We start from the raw sequence: 26,058 nt of genomic DNA, 5'->3' as shown, positions 1-26,058 counted from the left end.
TTAGAAGTTTTCATCTTGCTAGGAACAGAATGCTTCACATTTAATGAGATCTTCATAGCATAATTTATTTTTGTAAACTCTTTGGCTTCCCTTCCCAGTTACGGTAACTGCATTACGTTTTATCCCACGAACTTCTTTGGCTTCTCCTTCCTCTCTAATATGCTTGCATTATTTATTTTTCTCAAGTTTGATTTTTGACTGTGTTAAACTAATGTTTGGTCTTTAATAAAACTAAAATCATATATTGTTGAGTGGAAGCATTTCACATATCTTGAACATGGCTACAGCTCTCGATAAAATGGATTTGCACCACCACCTGTCAATGGGAATCTGAAAAAGCCAAAATAGCAAAAAGACAAGGCAAACTAGAGTCTGAAAAACTAGACTCTCGTTGCACCTCCAAGCAAATAATTTGACTCCTCAAACACAGGTCAGAGGTTCCAACAACACTACCAAGTGTGTATATATGTAAACTGCAGGAGATGCAACGGTAACTCTTTTGCAACAACGTGGTGGTTCCCCTTTCGCAGCATGTGATCTTCTACACCATCCATCTTCGAATTGAACGTAACTCATCATCAAAGTGATGGCAAGAAGTCACTTTCTTATGCACTGATCCAACAGTGTTGTTTGAGTCAGAATAGCAACCAAAGTTACGACGAGACCTACGATATCAGCACATTTACAATCTTTTGTGCAATGCCAGAATTTTTCAAGTAGTGATCAATTTACCCATAAGCCAAAAGTTTGCGGGAAAAACGTTTCAGCAGTAGAACAATTATCGTAACACAGAAGGAAGGCCAAAGAGTTTACGAAAACAAAAGTTTCACAAAAGTTAAACAGTGCATGAGGTGGCAAGATCAGGGCCATTTATGTAATCTAACCGTGTATTTTACTTAAACTGGCCACTTCTCAGTTACGTTAAACTTGAGAGTATTCGTTTCCAATTTGAAGAGTAACAAGATGTCAAAATTAAAAGTACAAAGAAAAAGACAAAATCTCCTCATTTATAGCAGCAGGAACGTAAAAATAAGATGAAGGAAGAAAAAAATCAACCTTAATTAGGGTCCTCTATTCTATATTGTAACCAAACATTCACATTAAAGAAAGACGAAGAGAAAGAGAGTCTACAAATGAATTTTCATTTTCATTTTCCTTTTTGTTTATTCGGTAATAATTTTTTTCGTATGATTTGCAAAGCCAGTAGTAGTTGTAAGATCAAGAAGGTATAATATGAGTGGTCTTGGTGTCATAAGTTTTAACACACCCTACCCTCTTATTCATCAAATTTATTAAAATTTGCAAAATCAAAAAGTTAAATAGAGTGATAGACTTCCAAGTTCTGAAGTTTTAAAATTTTCAATAAACTTGACTCCGAATATGTTGAAAAGAATATTTTTCTAACTTTTCTCATTTCATACACACAATTTCCATAAGCAGTTACTCTTCATATATATATATATATATATATATATATATATATATATATATATATATATATATATATATATATATATATTCAAATTCAAACATTACAAGGGAATAACCATTGATTTATTTCGACTTCGAAATCTCTGTCTTTAATTATTATTTATTTACAAGTATTACAATGATTTTTATCAGTATTTTTAATCGATAACTATATTTAAACATAATTTTATATATATATTAAACTCTTACTACTAGATTAAACTCGGTAGTTATTTATCATCACTCAATCATGCCTACGACATGAAAGGCTTTAAACTAAATTTACTGTGTCCCCGTTATTATTGTTTCAAATTCATGAAATAGTGTACAAAAAAAAAATCGTTGAATAATAATTCATAATATTTTTATAACAAAAACTGTGAATATTATTTCGGAATATTTCAATTAAATAGGTATAACAAAGTATAGTTATTCTAGAAGTTAGATGTGATGTAGCTAAAATGCAAAGTGATCCGTGCTTGCAAGTAAAATTATCCTTTTCAAAATTTTTTAAGTATTCAACTTGAAAATGATATTCTTTTTAGGATTAAGTATGTTTTTAGTTTTTGAATTTTTGTTTTTAGTTTTTGAACAAATTTTATTTAATTTTAGTTCCTAAACATTTTCCACATAAGCAAAAAAATTTGTTGATAGAAACCAAAATGTTGACAAAAAAAATTCAAGGACTAAAAGTGAAAATTAATAAAATTTAAGAAAATAAAAGTTATAAAAAAAAATTTGTTCAGGACTAAAAATAAAAATTGACAAAAATTTAAAAATTTAAAATATATTTAATTTTTAATTTTTTTTTATCATGTTAAATCATAAATATAACCGTTCTAATTACATATCAGTTAAAGTTAGTTTTTTCTTTTTTGAAAATTCATTTAGTAGTTTAAGCATCCTTAATTCCTCAAACATATATAACACACTCATCAAAGTTAAAACAAATTGTTTTTTTTCTTCTAAATTTTTTGTAAGTGTTATAATTAATGAATGACACAAATCTTCCTTATTATTTTTAATAAGAAAAATTCATACACACATGCATTTCTTTTATTGAATTATATATATTTGAAAGTGCAGAAGAATTGGAATTTTTTACCTAAATATTATTTTTTTAAAAAAAAAATACCCAAATAACCACTGTGCAGGTTTATTTACACAGATAGAACTATTCACTGTTCAAGCTCAGAATTCGGTTCCCGGGGAACCGAATTCTGAGCACCAAAATGTATTTTTTTTTTATTTTTCAACTCAGAATTCGATTCCCGGGGAACCGAATTCTGAGTTGCTTTTATATATATTTTTTTTTTCGTGTTTGCAGGGGAGATGTGGGCTGACGTTGGAAGCGGAACGGCCCGTTCTGAAATCAGAACGGGCCGTTCTGCTTAAAGAAACAGAGTGGCATTTGTTAACGTGAAACGGGACAAGAACGGGCCGTTCCGACGTTAAGAATTAACGTTGAAATAGATGTTGGAAGCGGCCCGTTTTAAACAAATTGTTGTGGCAATTTTTTTAACGTGGAACGGGCCGTTTTTGTTTTAGAACAGCCCGTTCCAAGATAGATATTTACACATTTTTTTAACTCCTGGAACGGCTTAGGAACGGCCCGTTCCAGGAGCTGTTTTTACAAAGGTTTTTTGATTTGGAACGGGCCGTTCCAAAACCAGAACGGCCCGTTCTAGGTAAACAGTAAAAACTTGCGTTTTTCTATAAATAGTCCCCCTCCCCTTCATTTTTTGATGCGATTTGTACTGCTTCTGATTCACCTTGATAGTAAGAAAATTTTTTTTTCTTCAATTTTTATTAACTATATCAAAAATGTTGTTGTGGAAGCAAAATGAGCATAGGTCTGCTTTCATTGGTAGAACTGTAAGTTCAGCACTTTCGTTATATACTTTAAATTTCAATTAACTTGTAACAAATTAGTACTAATTTTGGTAATTATTATTGCAGGAGACTGAGAATATTATTTGTTCTTACTGTCATTCAATGCCAGAACCTCACCCTCTAATTGTTCCTATACTAGAGGAAGTGGGTTTTTCTGGGGTTGCAAAGCTCAGACATCTAAAAGTGGATCACGCATTAATCACAGCTTTGGTTGAAAGATGGAGACCTGAGACTCATACATTCCATTTTCCAACTGGAGAGTGCACCATAACACTGGAGGATGTTGCACTTCAACTTGGCTTAAGAGTTGATGGTTTACCAGTCATTGGCCCAACATTATATGACTGGGAGGAAATGTGCTCCACCTATCTCGGAATCATGCCAGTTAAAGGTGAGTCACTAATTGGCTCTATGATTAAGTTAAAGTGGTTAAGAGATAATATGTTAGAATTACCAGAGGAGCCATCTCAAGAACAACTTGATGCACATTGTAGATCATATATATTAGGGTTAATAGGAGGTGTTTTGATGCCTGACAAAACAGGCAATAAGGTACATCTTATGTATTTATCTTTATTAATAAATCTTAGAAGAACAAGACGATATAGTTGGGGGTCGGCTTGTTTAGCTATGTTATATAGGGAAATGTGTAGAGCTACAAATGTTAGTAGCAAAACAATGGGTGGTTGTGCATCTCTGTTACAATCTTGGGCATGACATCGCATGCCATATATTGCGCCTATTTCCAGGTTACCAGCATCATTCCCTCTAGTCTGTAAATGGAGCGGGGGCAGAGTTTTAAACTTTCAAAATGTACCTCATAATGATGTTGTTGGATATAGATCAAGGTTTGATCACATTCAGAATGATCAGGTAACTCTTTAAAATCAAAGTTTTATTTATTTTTTCTTTTGTTTAGCATAATATGTTAACTAAAGAAGTTTAATTTTTTTTGTAGTTTTTATGGGCGCCATATGGAGTATTGCAAACAGCAATACCGATGCAAGCATATAGAGATGCTCTGCTATGGACATCATGCACCTCCATTATTTGTTTTGCAATTGTTGAATGGCACCAATCTGATAGAGTGAAATTGCAATTTCGTCTCTTCCAGGATGTCCCTTCTCCACCGAATAATTTGGATAACCTGCACAACATTGACATGAGGGGAAGACAAGATGAAAATTGGGTTACAAGACATGCTCAGTGGATCGACATATGGAACAATAGACGTGAGCACACATTGATGGGTCATCCAATGCAAGGCCCACTGTTTCACACACGAGAATACATGGAATGGTACATGGCCAATTCCATCTATTTTTTATCTGTGCCACGACTACTACAAGATCCAAGGACCCATCAACAACGAAGGACTTCCACAACATTTGAGACTGGTCGAACTTCCATGCGATCGCATGAAGAGACTGGTCAACATGTATCAAATCCTCAGTACGTCACTCCTGAACAAAACATAATTGACAGACGACATTCATTTGCAACAACTTCAGAGGATTTTTTTACAAATTTATTTGGAGTAGATTTTAGAACTCCATCTTCAGCACAATCATACATGCAATCTCTTTACCGTCCACAATTCGGTAATGAACCTGGAAGTTCTTCAGCACCATTTCAACATCCGGTGGTTGATGATGAAGCAAATCCTTCTGAGCAACAACCTCCACGGCGTAATCCAGGCCGTAATAGACGTCGCCCTCGTTGTGGAACTGGACACCATTACGGAGATTGAAAAATGTATATAAATCACTCTATGTTAATGTTATTGTTTTTTTATTCTAATGTACTATGTGTCTTTATCAATGTAATATGAATTTTAATATTATGCATTTTTACATGCGATCTAGACTAAGAAGGTTATAAACTATTATAATTATAAGTATTGTTGCGAACATAATATACGATTTCAACACAATATACGATTTCAACACAATATACGATTTCAACACAATATACGATTTCAACACAATATACGATTTCAACACAATATACGATTTTAACACAATATACGATTTTAACACAAACACAACTGATTACAACAATATTGATCATTGGTGGCGGGAACTACATCCATGACTAATATTCGGACATGTCTTCCTAGTGTGACCAGGAGTGTGACAATAAGAACAATTTTTGACATGAGTATGTTGTTCTCTAATATCCATCTCTGTTCTAATCCTGGTGGACTTTGGTCGACCCTTCGAAGTTCTCTTCAGTTCTGGATTTGGCCACAAAGTTGGACCAGTGTAAGTAGGCCAATAATCTTCATGTCGAAGCTCTCCAAACTGTCCTTCGTATACCTTTGCAACTTGTTGTAAGGTATATATGGGAGATATGTACCTTTCATAGTCATGATGTGCATGTAAGCATGAAGCAAGCACATGTGAGCAAGGGATATGAACTTTTTGGAACTTGCCACAATCACACCACAATTCATCAAGCCTTACCGCAAATCTCCCAGCTGGTCGAACTTCTCTCGAATGTTGCGTTTCTTCCACTAGAAATCTATTGCTTGATCTGTCAAAGCTGATAACTCTATGAGTATTTGCCTTAGACTGTGCATCTTGAATAGTTTTATTTGCAATTTCCGAGTAGACATGTCCTGCATTAATCATTGCGCCCACTTCCGTACCTCTTTGAACGAAAAACTTGTTGCAACGAGTGTATGTGGCCATTACCATGGAACAAATTGGCAAATTTCGTGTTTTCTTCAATACGGAATTAATTGACTCAGCTAGGTTTGTTGTCATGTGTCCCCAACGTCGTCCATTGTCCCATGCTAGTGTCCATTTTTCTCTAGGAATGTTGTCTAACCATTGAGCTGCTTCAACATTAGTATCTCTTACTATGTTGTAATAGTAAAAGAATCTAGGTTCAGTCATCCCGTAGGCTGCAAAATAATGAAATTATTAAATAATTAAAAGTAATAATCAAATGCTTTAAAAAAAGTAATGATAAACTTACCCATATTGACGACATCCTTCTTTAGTGCTGCATTTTTGAACCGTCGCATGAAATTTTGTGCAATATGTCGAATACAATAGACATGAACAGAATTATTTTCCGTCCAGCCACTTCCATTTCTTGAGTATGCACTTCGAATAGCTTCATGACGATCAGAAATAAGGCACAACCCATCTTGCGGTGTTACATACCGCCTCAAGTTCTTCAGAAAAAAAAACCATGCATCACTAGTTTCACCTTCAACAACAGCAAATGCAATAGGAATTATGTTGTTGCGACCATCTTGCGCAACTGCAACCAATAGTGTACCTTTATATCTCCCATATAAAAATGTAACCATCCACTTGTACAATTGGTTTGCAGAAGGCAAAACCATCAATGCATGGTTTAAAGGTCCAAAATAACCTTTTGAAGATAACACTCCCCTCGTCCAATAATTCACCTTGGTAAGCCGGTTGCGTATTTAATTTCCAAATAAAACCTGGAACATACATTTGCATTGCTTGCAACATACCTGGTAATTTGTTGTACGACTCCTCCCAGTTTCCAAAGATATTCTCAATGGCATGTTGCTTGGCTAACCATCCCTTTCTGTAACTAATTGTATAACCCATGGTGGACTTGATGTGGGCTATGATGGTTGAAATGGATGCCGATGGATCAACCTCAATAATTTCACCAATGCTTTGAGCAATCATTTGTGATCCCAATTTATTATGATCTTGGGAGATAAGTGGGGAAACACATGTGTGGGGGCCCTCAAGGATCATGATTTCCCAATGTTGTTCCCTGGTTCGCAATATACCACGACATCTCCAGGCACAGTTGTGGTGAACGCATTCCATAACAAGCCTACTACTGCTTGAATTTTTAACCTTGTAACTGCAATGGTTGACAATGTGAAATCTATTTATGGCATCCTGCATTTGTTCTTTTGTTTGGAAGCGTTGGCCAACAAATAGTGTTCCAGGTGGATACACAACCATATCACGCTCCAACAAATGGCTATACTCACTGTCTTGTTGGATTTCATTGGGAAACTCTCAAAAAGTGTGGAGGTGGGTTGTATATGGCTACTGGTTGTGGTTGTAGTGGTGGATTATTTGGAATTGGGAGGGTTTCTTCATCATCATGTTCATGTGCAGAGAGAATTTCGTCTTCGTCCTCGCTAAAAGGATCAAAGACATTTTCTGTTGGGAGACCAACAACAACATCATCTTCAATGTTGGTTTCAACATTGGGTTGAGAAGCAGAAGGTCTAGCTTGCTCAAATGGCTGAGAAGGTATTTGATTAAGGTCCATGATTGGACCACTTAAAAGCTGTGTGTATGACTCAATGTTGTAGTTGGAGGGGATATCATAAGAAGGGCCAGATGGGTTAGTGTACTGGTAACTTTGATAAACTTCGTAAGGTGAACGTGAAGGTGAAACTTGTGGTGCATGTGATTCAACTGTAGTAAATGTAGCATATAATTCAATACCTGATTGAAGTTGATTAGAATCGTGAACATTGAAAACTGCCTCAACGTCTTCATCATCCGTCAACTCAACACAGGTATAGTTACTAACCCCTGGGCCAAGTCTAATAGGGTACCGAAAATGTATGCTAGCCACCCTCTCAGAATCTTGTCGATGTAGCTTTCTGTGGATGACTCTTTGAAGCCTTTCTAGAGTAATTCCTCTGTTGATACGAACTAATTTTGCAGATGGAGAAGAGAAGGTGATTCCTTCATTCGGACATTGGTTAATGGAACCATCAGAATGAACAATAACGAACATTGAAGAAGCCATTTTATGAAAGGTTTAAAGGAAATTAACGTGATTCTAAGAAACTGATTCAAAAGGAGTACACGGAAGGAATAAAGGAGATAAGCTAATCTGAAATCGTGTGAAAAAAATGAAGGGGAGAGGGTCTATTTATAGAAAAACGCAAGTTTTTACTGTTTACCTAGAACGGGCCGTTCCAAAACCAGAACGGCCCGTTCCAAATCAAAAAACCTTTGTAAAAACAGCTCCTGGAACGGGCCGTTCCTAAGCCGTTCCAGGAGTAAAAAATATGTGTAAATTTCTATCTTGGAACGGGCTGTTCTAAAACAAAAACGGCCCGTTCCAGGTTAAAAAAATGGCCACAACAATTTGTTTAAAACGGGCCGCTTCCAACATCTATTTCAACGTTAATTCTTAACGTCGGAACGGCCCGTTCTTGTCCCGTTTCACGTTAACAAATGCCACTCTGTTTCTTTAAGCAGAACGGCCCGTTCTGATTTCGGAACGGGCCGTTCCGCTTCCAACGTCAGCCCACATCTCCCCTGCAAACACGAAAAAAAAAAATATATATAAAAGCAACTCAGAATTCGGTTCCCCGGGAACCGAATTCTGAGTTGAAAAATAAAAAAAAAATACATTTTGGTGCTCAGAATTCGGTTCCCCGGGAACCGAATTCTGAGCTTGAACAGTGAATAGTTCTATCTGTGTAAATAAACCTGCACAGTGGTTATTTGGGTATTTTTTTTTAAAAAAAATAATATTTAGGTAAAAAATTCGAAGAATTGTCGTAATACTTTTTTAATTTTGTTGTGATTTTTCTTTAACCCTTAATTTGAAAGGAAATTATCATTTCTTTAACTAATTATAATGTATACTAAATCTCCCGAAGACATTATTTGAGCTTATTTGGATAAAAAAATATTCACATAAAAGTACTCAAAAGAAAATATGAAAAAAAAATAAATTTTCAACTTAAAGTAAAGTAATGCATCTCATTCGGCAAAGCCGAATATCCTGGTGAGGCCAAATGTTATGGCCATAGCCATCTAACACAGGATTTGGTGACACAAGTTTTTCCAAGCACTGCTCCAAATACCAACAATGCCACACTAGCCACAGCAACATGTTATGGTTCTTTATGAATGCAGTTGCAAGCAGTGGTACCGCAACACCAACAGAAAATGCTAGTGCTGATGCTACAGCAGCCTCAAATGGATTTGGAAGTTTCTCTCTTTGAGCTTCTTCAACCACTATACCATTATTCTTATCTTTATCTCTTTTAATTTGACTCATCTCTATCTCATACTGAGCGTACACAGAGACAAACTCTCCAATTGCCATGCTACAAGCCCCAACATTTAAGCCTGCAAAGCCAGCAAGAAGCATGGCTGTGAATGTGATATTTTCCTTAACAACTCCAACACCCATCATCATTGATGCAACTGAGATCAACCCATCATTAGCTCCCAACACAGCTGCGCGGGGCCATTGAATTTTGCCTTCAACTTTTTGCTTGGTTTTGTATGGATAGGAATCTCAACATGGTTAAGTGAAATTTCAATAGCTTGATGATGCAATATAATATACTAAATTGTCTTTAATTTGGGTGGACTTTTTTGTTGGAATATTTTTTTTCTTCTAAATTTTAACGACTTCAAGTAATAAAAGATTTATTCACATATTCAATAAATTTGGGGGGACTTTTAATTGCTGTCTCATCTACAGAAAATAAAGTATTCCTTCTCAAAAAGAATATGGGAAATGACCAGTGAATTTCAGGCTTTGCAGGTCAGGGTAATGGAGGAGATTCCTTCTGAGCTGAGCTTTTGGCCACTAAACATGGTTTATTTAACTGCTGAGAATTGAGGAGGAGCTTGGTGTCCTGTGAATCCGACTGCATCAATGCGATAAGAGCCATTGAGAAGTTCGTGGAGTTTAAAGTAGTTGTTAGAGAAGCCAACAATACAGCTGATGAGAAGTTACAAATGTGTCAACATTCACAACATGAGGACAAACATCCTGAGTTTGCTTTAGAAACTTTGGAACTTGATTCACTTTACGTAATTTAGTTTCCTTTCTGTTTTCGCCGTTTAATTTCCTACTGTACCAAATTTTTAATTAAAATTAAATTTTACTTAATAATTTCTCCCTCTGAACCATAATTTTAATATTAAAAGATTTTTATGTATTTTTTTTAAAAATTAAATACTAATATATTAAGTTCAAAAGACTTTCATTTAATATATTTAACAAGAATAATTATGAAGAAGGAATAAATAATTGTTAAACAGGAGTATATCTAGACTTGATTAAGAGATAATTTTATTCTTTAAATATATGATTAAGGATTTTTTTTTAATCGATGTGCATAAAAAAATAATTTATTGACAAATATTAACTTTTAAAATAGATGTTTGTATGCTTTGAATGATTGGCTTTTTAAATAGATCTTTTATTACGCTGAATGTTGAAGAAAAAACTTTAATATGCAATTTATTACTACAATGAAAGCAATGAAGAAGTGTTTCCAAATAAAAATTGTAATTGGAAAATAGAGGTTGAAGTGCGTGAAGCTGACTCTTGCAGTTCTTGATAGAAAAAGAGAAATCAAAATCAAAGCGCGATGCAGAATTGACTTGGGAAAGTGAACAAAAGGAAAAGAAGGGACATCACAAGACTCATGCACTCGCAGTTGACACGTCGCCAACTAAATTGCAAGATGCCGTCTGCAATCTAAATTACTATGTCTATTTATTAATTCCAGCCCCACCACCTGCTGCTTGATATTTATTCAATCTTCACCTCTTCTTCCAAACACTATAGCAAGCATCGATCACTTTAAAATTACCATTTGGGTAGAGTAGACATATATCTATTAATATATATATATATATATATGTTAGTGTGCTACTGTTACTGCTAGCTTATATTTCATATAGTTCTGTTGCACTTGCAGTGATGGTGCCCGTTGTTTTGTCTCTCTTATTCTTCTCATTCTTTATTGGGGGTTCTGAGGGTCAGCTTCAAGTGGGTTTCTACTCCAACACATGTCCTCAAGTAGACTCCATTGTCAATGCCATTGTTAGAGACGCTGTTCTCTCTGACCCCAACATGGCTGCTGTCTTGCTCAGACTTCATTTTCATGACTGCTTTGTTGAGGCATGTATTTGTATACGAATTAACAATATAAATTATATGTTAATATTTCTTTTCACTATCTTTTGTTTTTATATATTCGGTGACATGCATGGATTGGATCATTTCAGGGATGTGATGGTTCGATTCTGATCGACAATGGTCCACAATCTGAGAGACATGCATTTGGACATCAAGGGGTTAGAGGGTTTGAAGTGATAGAAAGAGCCAAGGCACAGTTGGAAGGGTCTTGCCCCGGCGTGGTTTCTTGTGCAGACACAGTGGCATTGGCAGCCAGAGATGCCATAGTCATGGTCCTAATTATCTCCTTTCTATTTAACTTGATGCTTTTTCTCTTATTGCATGCTCATATCTCTATCATAGAGATTGAATGGTTATCGTTGATTCAAGTGTTCGTGCTTGCAATTTAATTAGCTGCTACACCATGTTTATGTTTGGAAAAACATTTGATGGTACTTCCATATATTTTATATATATGTAGGCAAATGGACCATCATATCAAGTTCCAACAGGGCGAAGAGATGGGTTGGTTTCCAATGTTTCGCTAGCAGATGACATGCCAGATGTTAGTGATTCAATTCAGCTACTCAAGACCAAGTTTATGAACAAGGGCCTCACAGTGAAAGACCTTGTTCTTCTCAGTGGTATGTACTCTCTCTCTCTCTCTCTCTCCCACACAACTTACACAAATAAACAAACACACATATCTTTGTCATGCCGATTAGGTGAGATCATGGTTGTTGAAGAGGTAAAGTAATATGAACCATGGCCGAAGGAAAGCGAATTACAACAAGACATGCAATTAATATGAGATAAATCTATTTTATTTATAGTTACATACACTCCTCTTTAAAATACAATGAAAGCAATGAAGAAGTTTTCTACCCAATTTGAGAAATTGACGGTGAAGTCCTGAGAGAATTATTCGAAGAGAAATTCTAATTATATAAGGAATTTATGATACTTTTTTCACAGATATGACAAGTATGAAAAGAAGAAAGATAAAGTGTGAGAGATGAGTGTGATGGAACAAGAAAATAAATATATTATTGTATTTGGTATGAAGCCATATTTTAACAAATCTCTTCCGATTTAGACAACTTTTCCGGATTCAAGAAACGCTGACTTAGTGACTGCTTTTTTTATTTATTGTGCATGATACAGGCCTAACAAAATTATAAAGTAACAGGGGTCTTAGTACGTACCTAGGATTCTGAACAGTGCCATATGTTTCATTTAATCATTTAGGATAATGTTTGTTAGAAGGATCTACCAGATTATCTATTTGATAAATGTGTATGCGTGTGATACCTGATAAACCTTTGATTCAATTCACAAATTTGTATCAAATTCGATCGGTTGTATGTCGTTGTTTTTGTTGTTTAGTAATAATGAATATTTATAATACGCGCAGTTGCTAAAAAAAATTAGGTGATATATTTTACTGATAAAAAGTTTAAAATATGGTAACAATAATTACTATGTGCGCTAGCTTTCGTTCCATTGGTTTGGTTTCACCTAATTCATTGACTGCCTAAAGTTTCGTGGCAGATGGCAGGTCTTATATTACAAATGGTGCACATGCAGCGTTACAGTTGTAATCCATATTGATAGAGATACTATCTGTTTGTTTGTCTCTTTCTCTTATTTGTTATTTTTCTCACTTTCTTGTGAGAATGGATGAAGAACCTATTTACTGGATTTATGGAAAAGTTGCTAGTAGAAGCTCACGAAAGTGAAAAATATAAGTTAACGTAATAAGCAAGAAGAGAAAACGTGTTTTCATACCAACACATTATTAATTTGGCATTACTAGTAAACTAGTCTTTTTCTTATATAAGAAGAAAAAACTTAATTATTAAGTGACAATGTGTCTTCTATTAGATTATACTGGTGCTTGGTAATTAAAAAGATTAAATTAATTCATTGATGATTATAAAACTTAAATGACTAATTATTATTTATTTATTTTTAACAATGTTGACATGTTACATTCCTGTGCAAAAATATATAATATTTCAGGTGCACATACTATTGGATCTACAGCGTGCTTCTTTATGACTAGAAGACTGTACAACTTTTTCCCAGGTGGTGGAGGATCAGACCCAGCAATTAGTCCAAACTTTCTTCCAAAGTTAAAGGCAAGGTGCCCTGTGAATGGAGACGTTAACGTTCGGTTAGCCATGGACGAAGGGAGTGAGCATAAATTTGACGTAAACATTCTGAAGAACATAAGGGAAGGTTTTGCTGTGCTAGAATCTGATGCCAGGCTCAATGATGACATAGCCACTAAGAATGTCATTGACTCATACTTTTCACCCTTTGGTCCATTGTTTGAACCTTCTTTTGAGGCTGATTTTGTTGAGTCTGTTGTGAATATGGGACAAATTGGTGTCAAGACAGGTTTTCTTGGAGAGATTAGACGTGTGTGCTCAGCATTCAATTGAACTAAATATGTACTGAACAATTGATCATATATTTATAATAAAATGTGTGATTTCGATCTGGTTATCTTATTTTTATTATATATATATATATATTTATATATTTTCCCCCTTCATTATATCTATTGTTATTGTGATTCAATGCGTGAATGAGTATCCTAACCGATAAAATGAATATGAATATATGAATATTTTATAAAAACTTAGATTCAGCCATATTTTTTATTTTCAATTAAAATTAGAGTTACATTTCACTCACTTGTATTCACCTTTGATACAAGGTTTAGTATCTAGATCTCCTTCCTTGCATGAGTAGAGACACTAACAATTATACGCTGCCAACAACAACTCAATATTTCGAATGTGAGACTTCGATCTATAAAATTATACTCCCTCATCTTTTATATCAAAAATAAAGAAAAAAGCTTAATTCTCTTAAATGTTACCACTTTTACAAATAGGTACTTTAATTTTATCTTAATTTATCTTATTAACAAATAGACCCCATAAGTTTTAATTGTGTTATAACTGATTTTTAAGTTTTATCATTTTTGTAAATAAGCACTTTAATTTTAATTTCATCTTAACTAGTGCTTAAAATTTATCTCACCTCTCTTATTTTCAAGAACGATCCTAATTTTTTTATTCAGTAATATCATACTATCTAACATTTCTTTCTTTTTAAATAATTTTAATACTTTATAAAAAAGAATTCTGAATAATATTGTCCATCTAATAATAAATAGGAGATTTAGTGGAAAGATTTGGCAAGAGGAATTAAAAAAAGGTTGAGTGGGCGATGAAGGTCGTGGAATCGAAGAAGCGAACAGAGGCAGGGGAAGAGTCAGCGGAAAAGCCTCTGCAGAAGAAAACTAGGGATTTGCCCAACTTAACCCAATGTCACGCTTGTGGTTTCAAATTCGACCTCTGTACAGGTAAGAACACACTCCGACTCCTTTATAGCGAATGGCGCGTTCTTCTTCTTTGCAAAAAGTGCTTTTCTTCAGTCCAATCTTCCCAAATTTGCTCCTATTGTTTTTCCGGAGCGTCTCCCGAATCATTTCGTTGCAGTCAGTGTCACCATTCTGTGCACAAATCTTGTTTCTTCAAGTACAGAAACGCCCCTCCGTGGTCCTATGCTCCTGACTTTTCTGTCTGTGTCGATTGTTGGATTCCTAAACACGTCGCAATTTCAAGAAGAAGAAAATCAAGACTTAAGGGTGGGGAAAATGGTAGCGGTATGTTAGAGAAGGGGAATTCTAGGGCTTTGCAGTCAATGGAGGAGAATGTTGAGGTTGCTGCTAGGGCTAGAGAGGGGGCAACCAAGACTTTAGTAGCAAATAGGGAAGAGCCTTCCAAGATTGATGCTGTTAAAGTTCTTGATGGTTCTGAGTTGACATTCGAGTTGCATCCACATTTGAATAGCTTGCCCAAGAGTTGCTGCATAAGTTACTCGGATGCTCCAAAGACGGGTGCTTCTACTTCTAGTGTCAACTCAAGGAATGATGGTGGTGGTCATCAACATAATGATACTTGTAAATCTTTATGCGAGCCTTCGGTTTCTGTAGGATCTCTGGATAGTGGTTCTTCAACTGATCTGAATCTTCTCTGCATTGGCTTAAGTGACATGGAAACTGGTTCAAAAGATGGAGAAGAGCTGGTGAAGGAAGGGGAGGGAAGCTGTTCTTGTCGGCCGATAAACTTCACTGAAGATAGTGGCGGGGAACTTAATCTCAAACAAGCAGATTCTGCATTGCATAGGGAAGAACAACGATGCAAGGATAGCTATTTCTTAAAGTATAGTAGGAGAAAATCTAGTTTGAAACCAAATCTAGGTAGCAAGCCCAAAAGCTGTTAGAAAGAATTTATATTGAGTTAGGATTTAGAACTCGGTTTTTTGGATTGCATATCAATTCTTGTTTGCAAGCATCACCTTATTTGCTCTTCTGCTTTCTGTTTGAGCTATGGATAAATGAATAAAGTTCTTCTAAAAGAAACATATAGCTATGTAGACTGGAAACAACAGAATAATGTTAAGAAGGTATTACTAATAATTTCATTGATGAAAATGATAAGCTATACAGTGCTTTCTATAATGCTGGAAGCAGTTTTTCATATTGCACCGGTTCACAATTTTTCTCTTGATTTTATCTATCCAATCTAAGTTGGATTGTATGATCTATCAAATCTTTTACTTGTTTTAATGTCTTGGGAAATATTTCAGACTTTACATTGCAATAGCCTTCTGGGCAACCTTATAAATGTTCAGGTAGGATTTTAGATGGATAAGACTCTAGGTGAATGCAATATTTTAGAAGTTGTATCATTTTTTATTGGTAGCATTACGATATATGGGAGTTTTTCAGTAGTTCTTCTGTAGCCTAAGGTGATATCTTCAACTTTTGAAGTTTTCATCCTGCTAGGAACAGAATGCTTCACATTTAATGAGATCTTCATAGTATAATTTTTTAATTTCAAAGGATTGATGGAGGAACACAGTTTCTAATACACACTTTTACAGTCTTTATAATAAATTAAAATTAATTAAAAATTACAAAATCAATAGGATTTATTAAATGTAAGACTTGCAAAATTTTGTAATTATCAATAAATTTAAGTTAATAATAAAGTGTGTTAAAAAAGTATTTGAGTGTGTTAAAAGAGTATATGAGTGTGTTATTAAAATTTATTCTTGAGAACTTGTAGGTTCAAACTTCATTAAAAAAAAAAAATGCTTTGTTATGCGATGATCACCTCAGATTGTGGTTATAATGTTGTTTTTAGTTGGGAATTTGACGACGAGGTGGAGTGTGGAGATCATCGTGCCTAGGGTGCTGAGGATGGGTTGTCCTATAATAGTAAATATTTGACATGCACTGACTTGGTGTGTTCGTCTTCCTCGAATTTAGCCAAGAGTTCTACGTAGTCTTGTGCGTTGATTGCGTGACCCGTGAATCCCAACAAGGATTTGCTATGCGACTTGATAATATTTTGGGGTAGTTGCATCTGGAAGAAAGTTCTCCAATACAAGATGTTAGTCGAGCCTCCTTAGTTTACAAGAGTTTTTTTGTACTTCCCAATTGACAACTTGGACTGAGATGACCACAACATTGTCGTGGTCTCTATCCATGAAAAATTGTCGTCAGTGAAAGTAATAGGGGGTAGCGATCTAAACGTTTTATTATGTGTGACGACCATACTATCGAGGGCCTTGAGATGTTTCTTTCGTGACAAGTTGGAGAGGCCATCATCGATAAATCCACTGGTGATGGTGTGTATGAAGGCTACATTGCCTTTCATTACTTGGTCTTGGGTGGAAGTCATGTGTGGTCAAATAATAGTTTCACTCTGGCCTCATGATGGACGCTAAATGTTCTTACTAGAATCTTACAAGTGCTTCCAAGGTGATTCGACGTCCTTGCTCCATTGTCTGAGACAGGGTGGGGGACTACTTTAAAAGACACTCTGATACTTAAGTTAGAGGGGAGTTTAGGTGAAGAATTAGGTTTGGGTAGTATGATATTTGGTGCCCCATATACATGTTTGATGGTGTTGCATGATATCTTGAAAATATCTTCTTGTGATTGTGTAGGGATATTGTCATTAATTAGCAAATATATTATTTTAGATAAGTAAAGATTATATTGTGTGATAATTATGTGCCAGAATACAATATTAAGGGGTATCCATGTTGAGATTCTTACTGGTCGTTAGGAATTAACTGTTTAGGGTTTTATTGTGTTATGACAAGCAGAAGACTTGTCATGTGCGGGTTTAAATAATTTAAAATCTATTATTAAATTAAAAATTTAAAATGTTTAAGATTTAAAAAATTGAGTCTTGGTTTGTTTGATTCGAGCTAATGAGTTACTTATAAACTTGAATTGAAGAAAAAATATATTAAGCTCAAGTCGAGTTAGAAGTTGAGTCGTGTTATCGAATTGAGTTAAGTCTAATTAAACTGAACTCATCTCACCTCAACTCATTTCCAATCCTAGGGAGAAGGCTTATGTTATTTATATATTCATGCTTCATTACATAGATTGTTATTGTGTAATTCAAACACATAAATGGAGATCTAGGCATCTAACGTAGTAAAATGAATATGATGATATGATGTGAAACTTTCTTTTCTACCCCCAATTAGAAAAGTTAAAATGAATATGATGATATGACGTGAAATTGTCTTTTTCACTCTCAATTAGAAAAGTTATTTCGATATGATAAATAATTGGATTGTGAAAAATTTTATAAAAAAAGTTAGAAATTTTAACATCCTCTAAAAAACTTTTGTTGGTTACCTTCGCGTTGAAAGGGTCAAAGGGTGAAAAAAATCTATAAAGCTAAACATTTCTCCTACCAAATATAGCAAAGCCAGGAATGTCATCATTAGAGATTTAGAATCAAATCCTTTCTAATGGATAATGCATAATTTATCAATGTCATTATAATTCCTTGGTTCCCACGTTTTTATGCGACGAAAACGGGCAATGTTTATCCAATTTGAGCTTACGTTGTAATGCTTGCATGAGAGAAGAACAGAAGAGAAAGAGGAATCCAAAGACAGATAGAAACAACTATCCATCTTTTCGTTCCTCGTCCAACTCTTTTCATTTCCGTCTAAAAACAGAAGGTATCGACAAAATACACTTTATATTTGCAGAAAAATCCGCAAACCATAACATTTGTGATTACACCACAATAACTATCCGTTCGGAAATCTTAATTACTATCCTCTGGTGCTCAACAAACAGGTATAATCCCCCTTTTCCATCATCCCTTATACTCACCTTTCTATTCAAGTTTTTTTAATGAAACTAAATATCTTCATAGATTTAAACTTTTTACCCACACCTAGTATGTTTATAACGAAGTTCATGTTAGAAATTTATGCAAGAATTTAAAGTTATCATATATAGTTTAAACACACTATGTTAAAATGATGACACTTACAAGCTAATTTAATAAAATTTGCAGTGTAGCAATATTGAACACATTTTATCATATTGAGCCAAGTTAAGAACATTGAGGTCCCAAACTCCTGAAGAAAATAAAAAGAAAAAAATGCCTCCAAGCTCCAAACTCAGAAGAGCCCTTGGGGCAGTGAAGGATCAAACGAGCATAGGCCTAGCCAAGGTTGGAAGCAGCACCTCACTCGCTGACCTTGACGTGGCCATTGTGAAGGCAACAAGGCACGATGAATACCCTGCTGAAGAGAAGCACATAAGAGAGATTCTGAGCCTAACATGTTACTCTCGAGCATTCATAAGTGCATGTGTTAACACACTCGCCAGGCGTCTCAACAAGACAAAAAGCTGGACAGTGGCTTTGAAAACACTTGTTTTGATTCAAAGGTTGTTGGTAGAGGGTGATCCTGCGTATGAGCAGGAAATTTTCTTTTCGACTCGACGTGGGACTCGCGTTTTGAACCTTTCTGATTTTCGTGACAACTCCAAAGCTGGTTCGTGGGACTTCTCTGCATTTGTGCGCACGTATGCATTGTATCTTGATGAAAGGCTTGAGTACAAGATGCAAAGCCGGCGTGGAAGACGTAGCATGTATAGTTTTGATGAGGAGGAGGAGGAAAGGGATATTGAAAAAGAAAAAGAAGTCATTGTCAGATCCACACCTTTACGTGACATGAAGTTAGATCAGATCTTTTCCAAAATGCAGCATTTGCAATTGCTTCTTGAGCGATTTTTAGCTTGCCGCCCCACAGGTTTGTCATTGTAATCGTAATTATACGTATAAGTTGAACTTTTATATATACAAGCTTTTATTATGTATGCATGTCACTCTAATTTTAATTAATAAATAACACTAAAACCACGTATGGAACTGTGTTTAAGTTTGTCCATATTTTTTCACCCAAAGTGCATCATTGTTATCTTTCATCTTGATTAAACATGTTTTACTAAATCAAATATCCTCATTCATGTACATCACATGCATGCATCACTATGATGAATATATTCTCATCACATGATTATTCCAATGCATCAGGAGAGGCAAAGAACCACCGAATTGTGACAGTGGCTCTCTACCCGATTGTGAAGGAGAGCATTCAGATATATTATGATATTGCAGAAATACTGTGTATCTTAGTTGATCGTTTCCCTGACATGGAAGTATCAGAGTGTGTTAAGGTGTACGACATTTTCTGTCGTGTTGGGAAGCAATTTGATGAGCTAGACCTCTTCTACGGATGGTCCAAGAACATTGGAATAGCACGTTCTTCCGAGTACCCCGAGATTGAAAGGGTCACAATGAAGAAGCTAGAGGTGATGGAAGAGTTCATCAAGGACAAGTCAGCCCTAGCACAAGGCTACATACCTGAAGCAATAGAATATAAACATGAAGAAGTTTATAACGAGCCAGAGCCGGAGCCGCAACCAGAAGCAGAGCCAGAAGCAGAAGAGGATACCAATGAAATGAAGGCACTGCCACCACCAGAGGAGACGAATGAGGAACCAGTTGAAGAAGTGAAGGAAGAAAAGGTGGTGCAGACAGAGGGTGATTTGTTGAATTTGGGAGATGACACGGTGACAAATGAAGCATATGGGGAGAAACTAGCGTTGGCTTTGTTTGATGGAGAGGCACCAGCAGCAACAGGAACGGGTGGTGGCACACAAGCACTTCCATGGCATGCATTTGATGATGGTGCAGATTGGGAAACAGCACTGGTGCAATCAGCCACCAACTTGGCGAACCAAAAGCCTACATATGGTGGTGGTTTTGACACCTTGTTGTTGGATGGCATGTATAAACAAGGGGAAATGAATAGGGCCATGCAAGGAGAAGGATATGGTGTGAGTGGAAGTGATAGCAGTGTGGCACTTGGTTCAGCTGGAAGGCCAGCAATGTTGGCATTGCCAGCACCACCTACATCAGGGACCGATTCTAACTCTTGCTCAAATTTAGATCCATTTGCAGCTTCATTGGCTGTGGCACCTCCTTCTTACGTGCAAATGTCTGAGATGGAGAAGAAACAGAGATTTTTGATTGAAGAACAGATGATGTGGCAGCAGTATGCACATGATGGCATGCAAGGACAAGCTGCACTCGCAAAGTTACACTCCAATAACAATAATAATTCTAACATGGGAGGGTATCCACAAAACTATGGCAACTATTATCGTTAACTAGGACATGTTTTTTTTAATTAGATGGGACCCTGTCCCTACTCTTTTTCCTTACTAGTATGAGTACCCTGTGCATTGCACGTCATGTAAAGATTTTATTTAAGAATTAGGAATTCTAATATTGATATGTGTCTATTAACATTCATAACAAACTAAATATGTATTCAAAAATAAAATTGAAGTATATAGTTAAATGACAAATTTATGAAAACTAAAATGAAAATAGAAATAAGCTAGCTTGAAGTATGGGTAAAGCAATAATGTTATAACTTTTATAGTTATAGAATAAGATACCAAATATTAAAATCATTAAATTAAATTTTTATCTCCTTATAATATTTAATACGTGATTTTGGATTTTCATTTTTAATTTCATAATTTTAGTATCTCAATTGTATAAAATTTTAATTTTTTTACCTCTATCATTTTACTATTAAAATTATAACATTGTTTGTGACTTTACATTCAATAAATAATATGTAATTAATATTTATGTTAAATTCTACTATTATCTTCTAACTATATCTCATAAAGTGGTAAAATAAATGAAATTGAGATAAAATGAGGACTACAAGTGTAATTTTATCTAAATATTATTAGATATTAATTCTAAAGTTATTAATTGAATGTAAAGTTATGGTTCACCTTATGATTATAATTTTATCGAATATTATTCGAGTTGCAAGAATATCAACGAGATTAATATATACAAAAGATAGTCTAATATTTAAGTAAGATTGATATACGACAATATTTATGATAATCGTGATGAGCTTTGTATCAATAAATTTTAGTCTTGAATTAGTGATAAGGGAATATTACCCTTAATCATGGGTTTATCTTTGTTAATCCTAATTACTTTGAAGTCAACGTTGTCCACTATGTTATGGCTTAAGTCTTTGTAGCCGAGGATGCCAAATAGTTTAGTTTCTTGACTTGCAATTAATTCTTTCATTTGTTCACCTAAAGGTCATCCACCTTTTACTTGTTTAGACGATCTTCAATTTCTTGAGTATCCTTATGATACAATAACAATTTTATTTGAAGAATTTTAATACTGTAATAATTTCTCATTATCAAGTTGGTTTATGCATACTTTCTCTTTTTTATAATATTTTTCCTTATAAATATTCTCCTTATTTTTGACCTTGTATTTTTTGTTAAGTAGTATATCAATTTATTTTCTTATAATTTTTATTTTAGGGACATAAATAGTATTGTAAGAGGATTGCAACTAGAAACAGACTATTTGAACTTATTGACTATTGAGTTTGAATGGCTCATGAGCACCCCTTAGTCTCATGAGTGGATATCCACTTGCTTGAGCAAGTGTGTTGCATATCCAACATGGAGGAGACAAGAGTGTCTTATAAGTTATTCAATAAGTCAACATGTCACATGACTTTGTCTAATCAAACTTTAGATACTATGTCAAGAGACAATCCCCATTGACTCATCTAGATCTACGATAGTGACATGAGTCACATTTTTCTTATCTTGATATGTAAAACACTATTATGACTTTCGTAGATTTAAGATAATGACACATTTGAAAAAAAAAATCGACTTTAGAATTTATTATTAGGATTGATAATCTTAAATTCAAGTTAACTTGACCTAAGTTACACTTAACCTAAGTTAATTTAACTTACCATAAACTATCAAACCTTATATATATACTTGTCTTCACATCATGGTCTAACACTTTTAAGACATTTGAGAAATAAACTTGAATTTTTCTCTTCCAAAAGTCTTAATTCTCTTTGTGGGAGAAATTCTCTCTTTATGAACTTTTATAAAAGATTTCTACCTTGTAACAAGTTCTTCATCATTCTTTCTTATATTTTCTAAGTGGTATGTCTCACCTTCTCACCTCATCTATCATTTTCAAGTTTTTTAAGCTTATAAGTTCATAGAAGATTGAAGAGAATTGGGCACATTAGAACTAGTTGAAGAGAAACTAGATTCACTTCCCCCACTAGTTTCATCAAAATCTAGCAAAGCTTTTTAAAATTATTCTCCTAAAAACACCGTCACTTGTGGGCTAAAGTATATATCTATATTATGAGCTCATTTAATATTTGAATGCACTGAGTTCAGCTGAAAGGCTAACAATGCTGGCTTGGCCAGCACCACCAACAAAAAGTGGTTATGATTCTAACTCAAATCATCAATATGATAGAATTCTTATATGATGAATTCTAGGGTGGACATCTTACTCAATGCTAGTATTCTATGGTGCACCAATTACCTCCACGGGATATAATTAGTTGCTACCATTTAACATTTTTTTAAATAACAATACACTTAAATTAGGCCAACAATTCATTAAGTTAAAATTCTAGAAATAATATGGATAGTTCCTCAACAGACGAGTTGCCTCTGAAAGCCATTTTGCGATCCTCTTATTTTAACAAATATTAACATTGCATTGCATCACTAATGATGCAATACTCGGCTTTTGCTGCATTAATTTGTCAACTTTTTAGATTTGAAACATTCGGGATTTAAAAAAAAAAATAGATCTTACGTATGTAGACACCATTCGTATTGAGATTTAAGAGGCATCTTGCGATTGCAGAAGGCGGCGAGATGGAGAGGATGCCACTTTAAATAACGATGGCAGGGAAGAGAACCATTTCCATTATCAATAAGCAATTATCGCACCCTTTCACCTCCATAGCTACCTTCAAGTGTAAGGCAAAGGCACAAGGAGCACAAACTAAAGGAGGAACATTCAATAATTTTAATTTTCTATTAAAAAATATATTTAACACAGGAAAAGTATCACCTTCTTTCCTAATTAGCCCCTAAACTGATAAAATTATGTATGCAAGTATTGAATAACCCAATATCCATCAATTTAGTCACTTGATTGATATATTTTACCAACATAGGCTAATTTGAAGAGTTTTTTAATACTTGAAAGACTATATAACATGATTTATAGTACTTTAAGAACTAATTGTATAATTTCAGTAGTTCAATGACTACTTCAGAAAGAGAGTAATATTTCAAGGACCAAATTAATGGATAATTCATTTTTTTGAAGTTCAAATTTCAAATAATAGCGCAATCGATATCTGTAGTATACGAACTTCATGGGATTATGTGTTTAACTAATGCATTAATCACAACTCTTCCAAACCAATAGCTATATATAAGGAGCTAGAAGCAACAACCAAAATATTCTAGTGATGATATAAATCCTACAGCTTTCTAATTGTATTTTCCACTGATTATTCTAATCTAAGAACAGCAACAACAAAGTGCAGCCAAGAGACAAGGGAGCATACCTAAAACGCCCCAAATAACTAGGTAACCCAGGAACAATAGAGTAGTATCAAGGTATAAAATAGACATGGCTGACCATTGAAGGAAGGGAAACAAGTACTCACTGATATTAGCAATAGTTTTCATTTCTCAAATCACATAATGTATTGCAAATAATAAGATATAACTAGCAGAAAAATCCTCATAGAAACAAAACATTCCAACATTGCGGAAATATAAAAAGCTGCAACTCCTAGTTCTCAACCTAAAACAGAGATGTTCCCTTGCCCTTCTTGTCACCACCAATCTCAAAGTGCTTGCATCTCTGCACAACATGAAAGATAATAACAAACCATTAGCCACACACCCCCCATGCAGAAAACAAACAAACCGAACCACAAAACACTAAGTGCTTCCCATACACTAACCTTAATAGGGTGTTGGGAGACATGTTTGCAACCCTGGCATTGCAACCTCAGGACAATCTTCTTGGTGGTCTTAGCCTATTCAGTTAAAATTAAAAACCTTATTTCTATTATGAAAAAAAAAAGGTTCACATGGGCTTATTAATAGGCTCATAAAGAGATATGAAAATAGGAAAAAAGGGTTACCTTCTTGTGGAAGACAGGCTTAGTTTGTCCACCATAACCAGATTGTTTGCGATCATAACGACGTTTTCCCTGTGCAGCAATGCTATCCTTACCCTTCTTATATTGGGTAACCTTGTGCAGAGTGTGCTTCCTGCACTCCTTGCTCTTGCAGTACGTCTTCTTCGTCTTTGGTACGTTCACCTGTTCATAACCAAAAAGGACAATTACTTTAACGTTTTTTCAGCATACCAAACATGACCTAATACAATTGACGCTGATTCCTCAATTTCTAAACCAATTTACTTAGCTAGGGCTATGGCACAGTTCAATTGACCTAATAAGAAGAAGAAAAAAAATGCCTAGGGCAGATGAGAAGGCGATAGCAGTGTTACCGCTTGCTAAACAATAACAATGGAAGAAAATAAACGGCTGAAAAGGTTACCATGGTGACGGCGCGTGCGATCGGAATCTGAAGAAGCACGGTTTTGTTGTGCGCCGCGAAAATGAAGCTACGAATGACAATGCTCTGCGTTTTAATGGCTTTGGGGTTTAGGGTTACAAGGAAACAAGCAAGAATGGGCTGGACCGGGTTTGTTTTCTTGAAAAGAAACATTAATAAGGCCCAATCTGATAGAATGCCATTTACCAAATACCCACTCTAGTTAATTGCAAAATATATATACATATACATATATATGTGTTCTATTAATATTATTTTTTTACACCTCTATTAATATTATGTTAACATGGTAGTTCTCGTATGTATTTTGTTAACAAATACCAAATATCATAAAGAAATTAAAAAATTTATCATATACTAGAGAAAATGAAAATATGGCACTTTGTGCTTCTATTTTGTTTTAAAAAATAAAATAATAATAAAATAATGAAATAAGAGTGTGTAGTGTGGTTAACTTTAATAGTAGATAGTTGTGTACATAAGTTAAGATATACAAAGAGTAAAAAAATAATCTAGATACTAAAATAATGTATCATTTTTATTAATTGTTATAGATAATAATAACAATTTGTAATATAAAAGTGTTAAATCTTTAAAAAAAATTTATCAAAAACAAACTTTATTAATGTTTGTGAACTCAAATTAAATTTATATTTTTAATTTTAAATATATTTTAAATTCGTATAAATATCTATTTAATTTCACTTTATAAAAAAAAATTGTTGCTTTTAAATACTTAGATCTATTTTATAATCTTTATTATTAATTCCAATAATTTAATATTCACATAAGCAATAAAATAAATAATGGATTAAGATCATCAAGAGATTAAAGACTACTTTATATTATGATAATTAAAATATTTTAAGTACTTAATTTAA

General features: G+C 34.4%; 5 protein-coding genes and 1 pseudogene across 7 annotated transcripts; 3 read left to right on the top strand and 3 right to left on the bottom strand.

Annotated features, from left to right (window-relative positions):
- Positions 1-3,276: 3,276 nt before the first annotated feature.
- Positions 3,277-5,246, top strand: LOC145953832 (uncharacterized). The gene is made up of 2 exons (XM_083067596.1): positions 3,277-4,236; positions 4,322-5,246. The coding sequence occupies exons 1-2, from the start codon at positions 4,087-4,089 to the stop codon at positions 5,111-5,113; spliced, it is 942 nt and encodes a 313-aa protein (XP_082923722.1). The 5' UTR covers positions 3,277-4,086; the 3' UTR covers positions 5,114-5,246.
- Positions 5,247-5,593: 347 nt separating this feature from the next.
- Positions 5,594-7,331, bottom strand: LOC145956206 (uncharacterized). Its single transcript, XM_083071773.1, has 4 exons — positions 6,860-7,331; positions 6,346-6,636; positions 5,682-6,271; positions 5,594-5,599 (listed from the first exon to the last, which is right to left on the bottom strand). The coding sequence occupies exons 1-4, from the start codon at positions 7,329-7,331 to the stop codon at positions 5,594-5,596; spliced, it is 1,359 nt and encodes a 452-aa protein (XP_082927899.1).
- A 903-nt stretch (positions 7,332-8,234) lies between these two features.
- Positions 8,235-10,030, bottom strand: LOC109803876 (vacuolar iron transporter homolog 4 pseudogene; annotated as a pseudogene).
- A 706-nt stretch (positions 10,031-10,736) lies between these two features.
- On the top strand, positions 10,737-13,779 carry LOC109804102 (peroxidase superfamily protein). Of its 3 annotated transcripts, none has more exons than XM_083067595.1 (5): positions 10,737-10,967; positions 11,052-11,271; positions 11,379-11,561; positions 11,750-11,912; positions 13,291-13,779. In XM_083067595.1, the coding sequence occupies exons 2-5, from the start codon at positions 11,071-11,073 to the stop codon at positions 13,713-13,715; spliced, it is 972 nt and encodes a 323-aa protein (XP_082923721.1). In that variant the 5' UTR covers positions 10,737-10,967; positions 11,052-11,070; the 3' UTR covers positions 13,716-13,779. The 3 variants fall into 3 exon arrangements, with proteins under 3 accessions (XP_082923721.1, XP_020221465.1, XP_020221464.1); XM_020365876.3 differs by having other exon boundaries at positions 10,740-10,967; positions 11,069-11,271; XM_020365875.3 differs by lacking the exon at positions 10,737-10,967 and having other exon boundaries at positions 10,974-11,271.
- Positions 13,780-17,532: 3,753 nt separating this feature from the next.
- On the top strand, positions 17,533-20,975 carry LOC109804099 (ENTH/ANTH/VHS superfamily protein). The gene is made up of 3 exons (XM_020365873.3): positions 17,533-18,466; positions 18,690-19,431; positions 19,716-20,975. The coding sequence occupies exons 2-3, from the start codon at positions 18,777-18,779 to the stop codon at positions 20,852-20,854; spliced, it is 1,794 nt and encodes a 597-aa protein (XP_020221462.1). The 5' UTR covers positions 17,533-18,466; positions 18,690-18,776; the 3' UTR covers positions 20,855-20,975.
- Positions 20,976-24,226: 3,251 nt separating this feature from the next.
- On the bottom strand, positions 24,227-25,345 carry LOC109804105 (large ribosomal subunit protein eL42). The gene is made up of 4 exons (XM_020365880.3): positions 25,160-25,345; positions 24,739-24,918; positions 24,556-24,630; positions 24,227-24,452 (listed from the first exon to the last, which is right to left on the bottom strand). The coding sequence occupies exons 1-4, from the start codon at positions 25,328-25,330 to the stop codon at positions 24,393-24,395; spliced, it is 486 nt and encodes a 161-aa protein (XP_020221469.2). The 5' UTR covers positions 25,331-25,345; the 3' UTR covers positions 24,227-24,392.
- Between the last annotated feature and the right edge of the window lie 713 nt (positions 25,346-26,058).

Source organism: Cajanus cajan, chromosome 1 (assembly GCF_000230855.2).
Source record: "Cajanus cajan strain Asha chromosome 1, NIPB_CcT2T_4, whole genome shotgun sequence".
NCBI classification, from domain to species: domain Eukaryota; kingdom Viridiplantae; phylum Streptophyta; class Magnoliopsida; order Fabales; family Fabaceae; genus Cajanus; species Cajanus cajan.
Note: the sequence above shows the minus strand (reverse complement) of the source record. Positions and strands in the feature narration are given on the sequence as shown.

Coding starts and splice junctions, on each gene's coding strand:
- LOC145953832 (XM_083067596.1), top strand. CDS start 4,087: ATGCCATATATTGCGCCTATTTCCAGGTTACCAGCATCATTCCCTCTA. Junction 4,237..4,321: donor ATCACATTCAGAATGATCAG/GTAACTCTTTAA, acceptor TTTTTTTTGTAG/TTTTTATGGGCGCCATATGG.
- LOC145956206 (XM_083071773.1), bottom strand. CDS start 7,331: ATGGTTGTGTATCCACCTGGAACACTATTTGTTGGCCAACGCTTCCAA. Junction 6,637..6,859: donor GTCGTACAACAAATTACCAG/GTATGTTGCAAG, acceptor TATTGGTTGCAG/TTGCGCAAGATGGTCGCAAC. Junction 6,272..6,345: donor GAAGGATGTCGTCAATATGG/GTAAGTTTATCA, acceptor ATTATTTTGCAG/CCTACGGGATGACTGAACCT.
- LOC109804102 (XM_083067595.1), top strand. CDS start 11,071: ATGGTGCCCGTTGTTTTGTCTCTCTTATTCTTCTCATTCTTTATTGGG. Junction 11,272..11,378: donor TTCATGACTGCTTTGTTGAG/GCATGTATTTGT, acceptor GGATCATTTCAG/GGATGTGATGGTTCGATTCT. Junction 11,562..11,749: donor CCAGAGATGCCATAGTCATG/GTCCTAATTATC, acceptor ATATATATGTAG/GCAAATGGACCATCATATCA.
- LOC109804099 (XM_020365873.3), top strand. CDS start 18,777: ATGCCTCCAAGCTCCAAACTCAGAAGAGCCCTTGGGGCAGTGAAGGAT. Junction 19,432..19,715: donor TTTAGCTTGCCGCCCCACAG/GTTTGTCATTGT, acceptor CCAATGCATCAG/GAGAGGCAAAGAACCACCGA.
- LOC109804105 (XM_020365880.3), bottom strand. CDS start 25,330: ATGTTTCTTTTCAAGAAAACAAACCCGGTCCAGCCCATTCTTGCTTGT. Junction 24,919..25,159: donor TCGCACGCGCCGTCACCATG/GTAACCTTTTCA, acceptor GGTTATGAACAG/GTGAACGTACCAAAGACGAA. Junction 24,453..24,555: donor TCTCCCAACACCCTATTAAG/GTTAGTGTATGG, acceptor CATGTTGTGCAG/AGATGCAAGCACTTTGAGAT.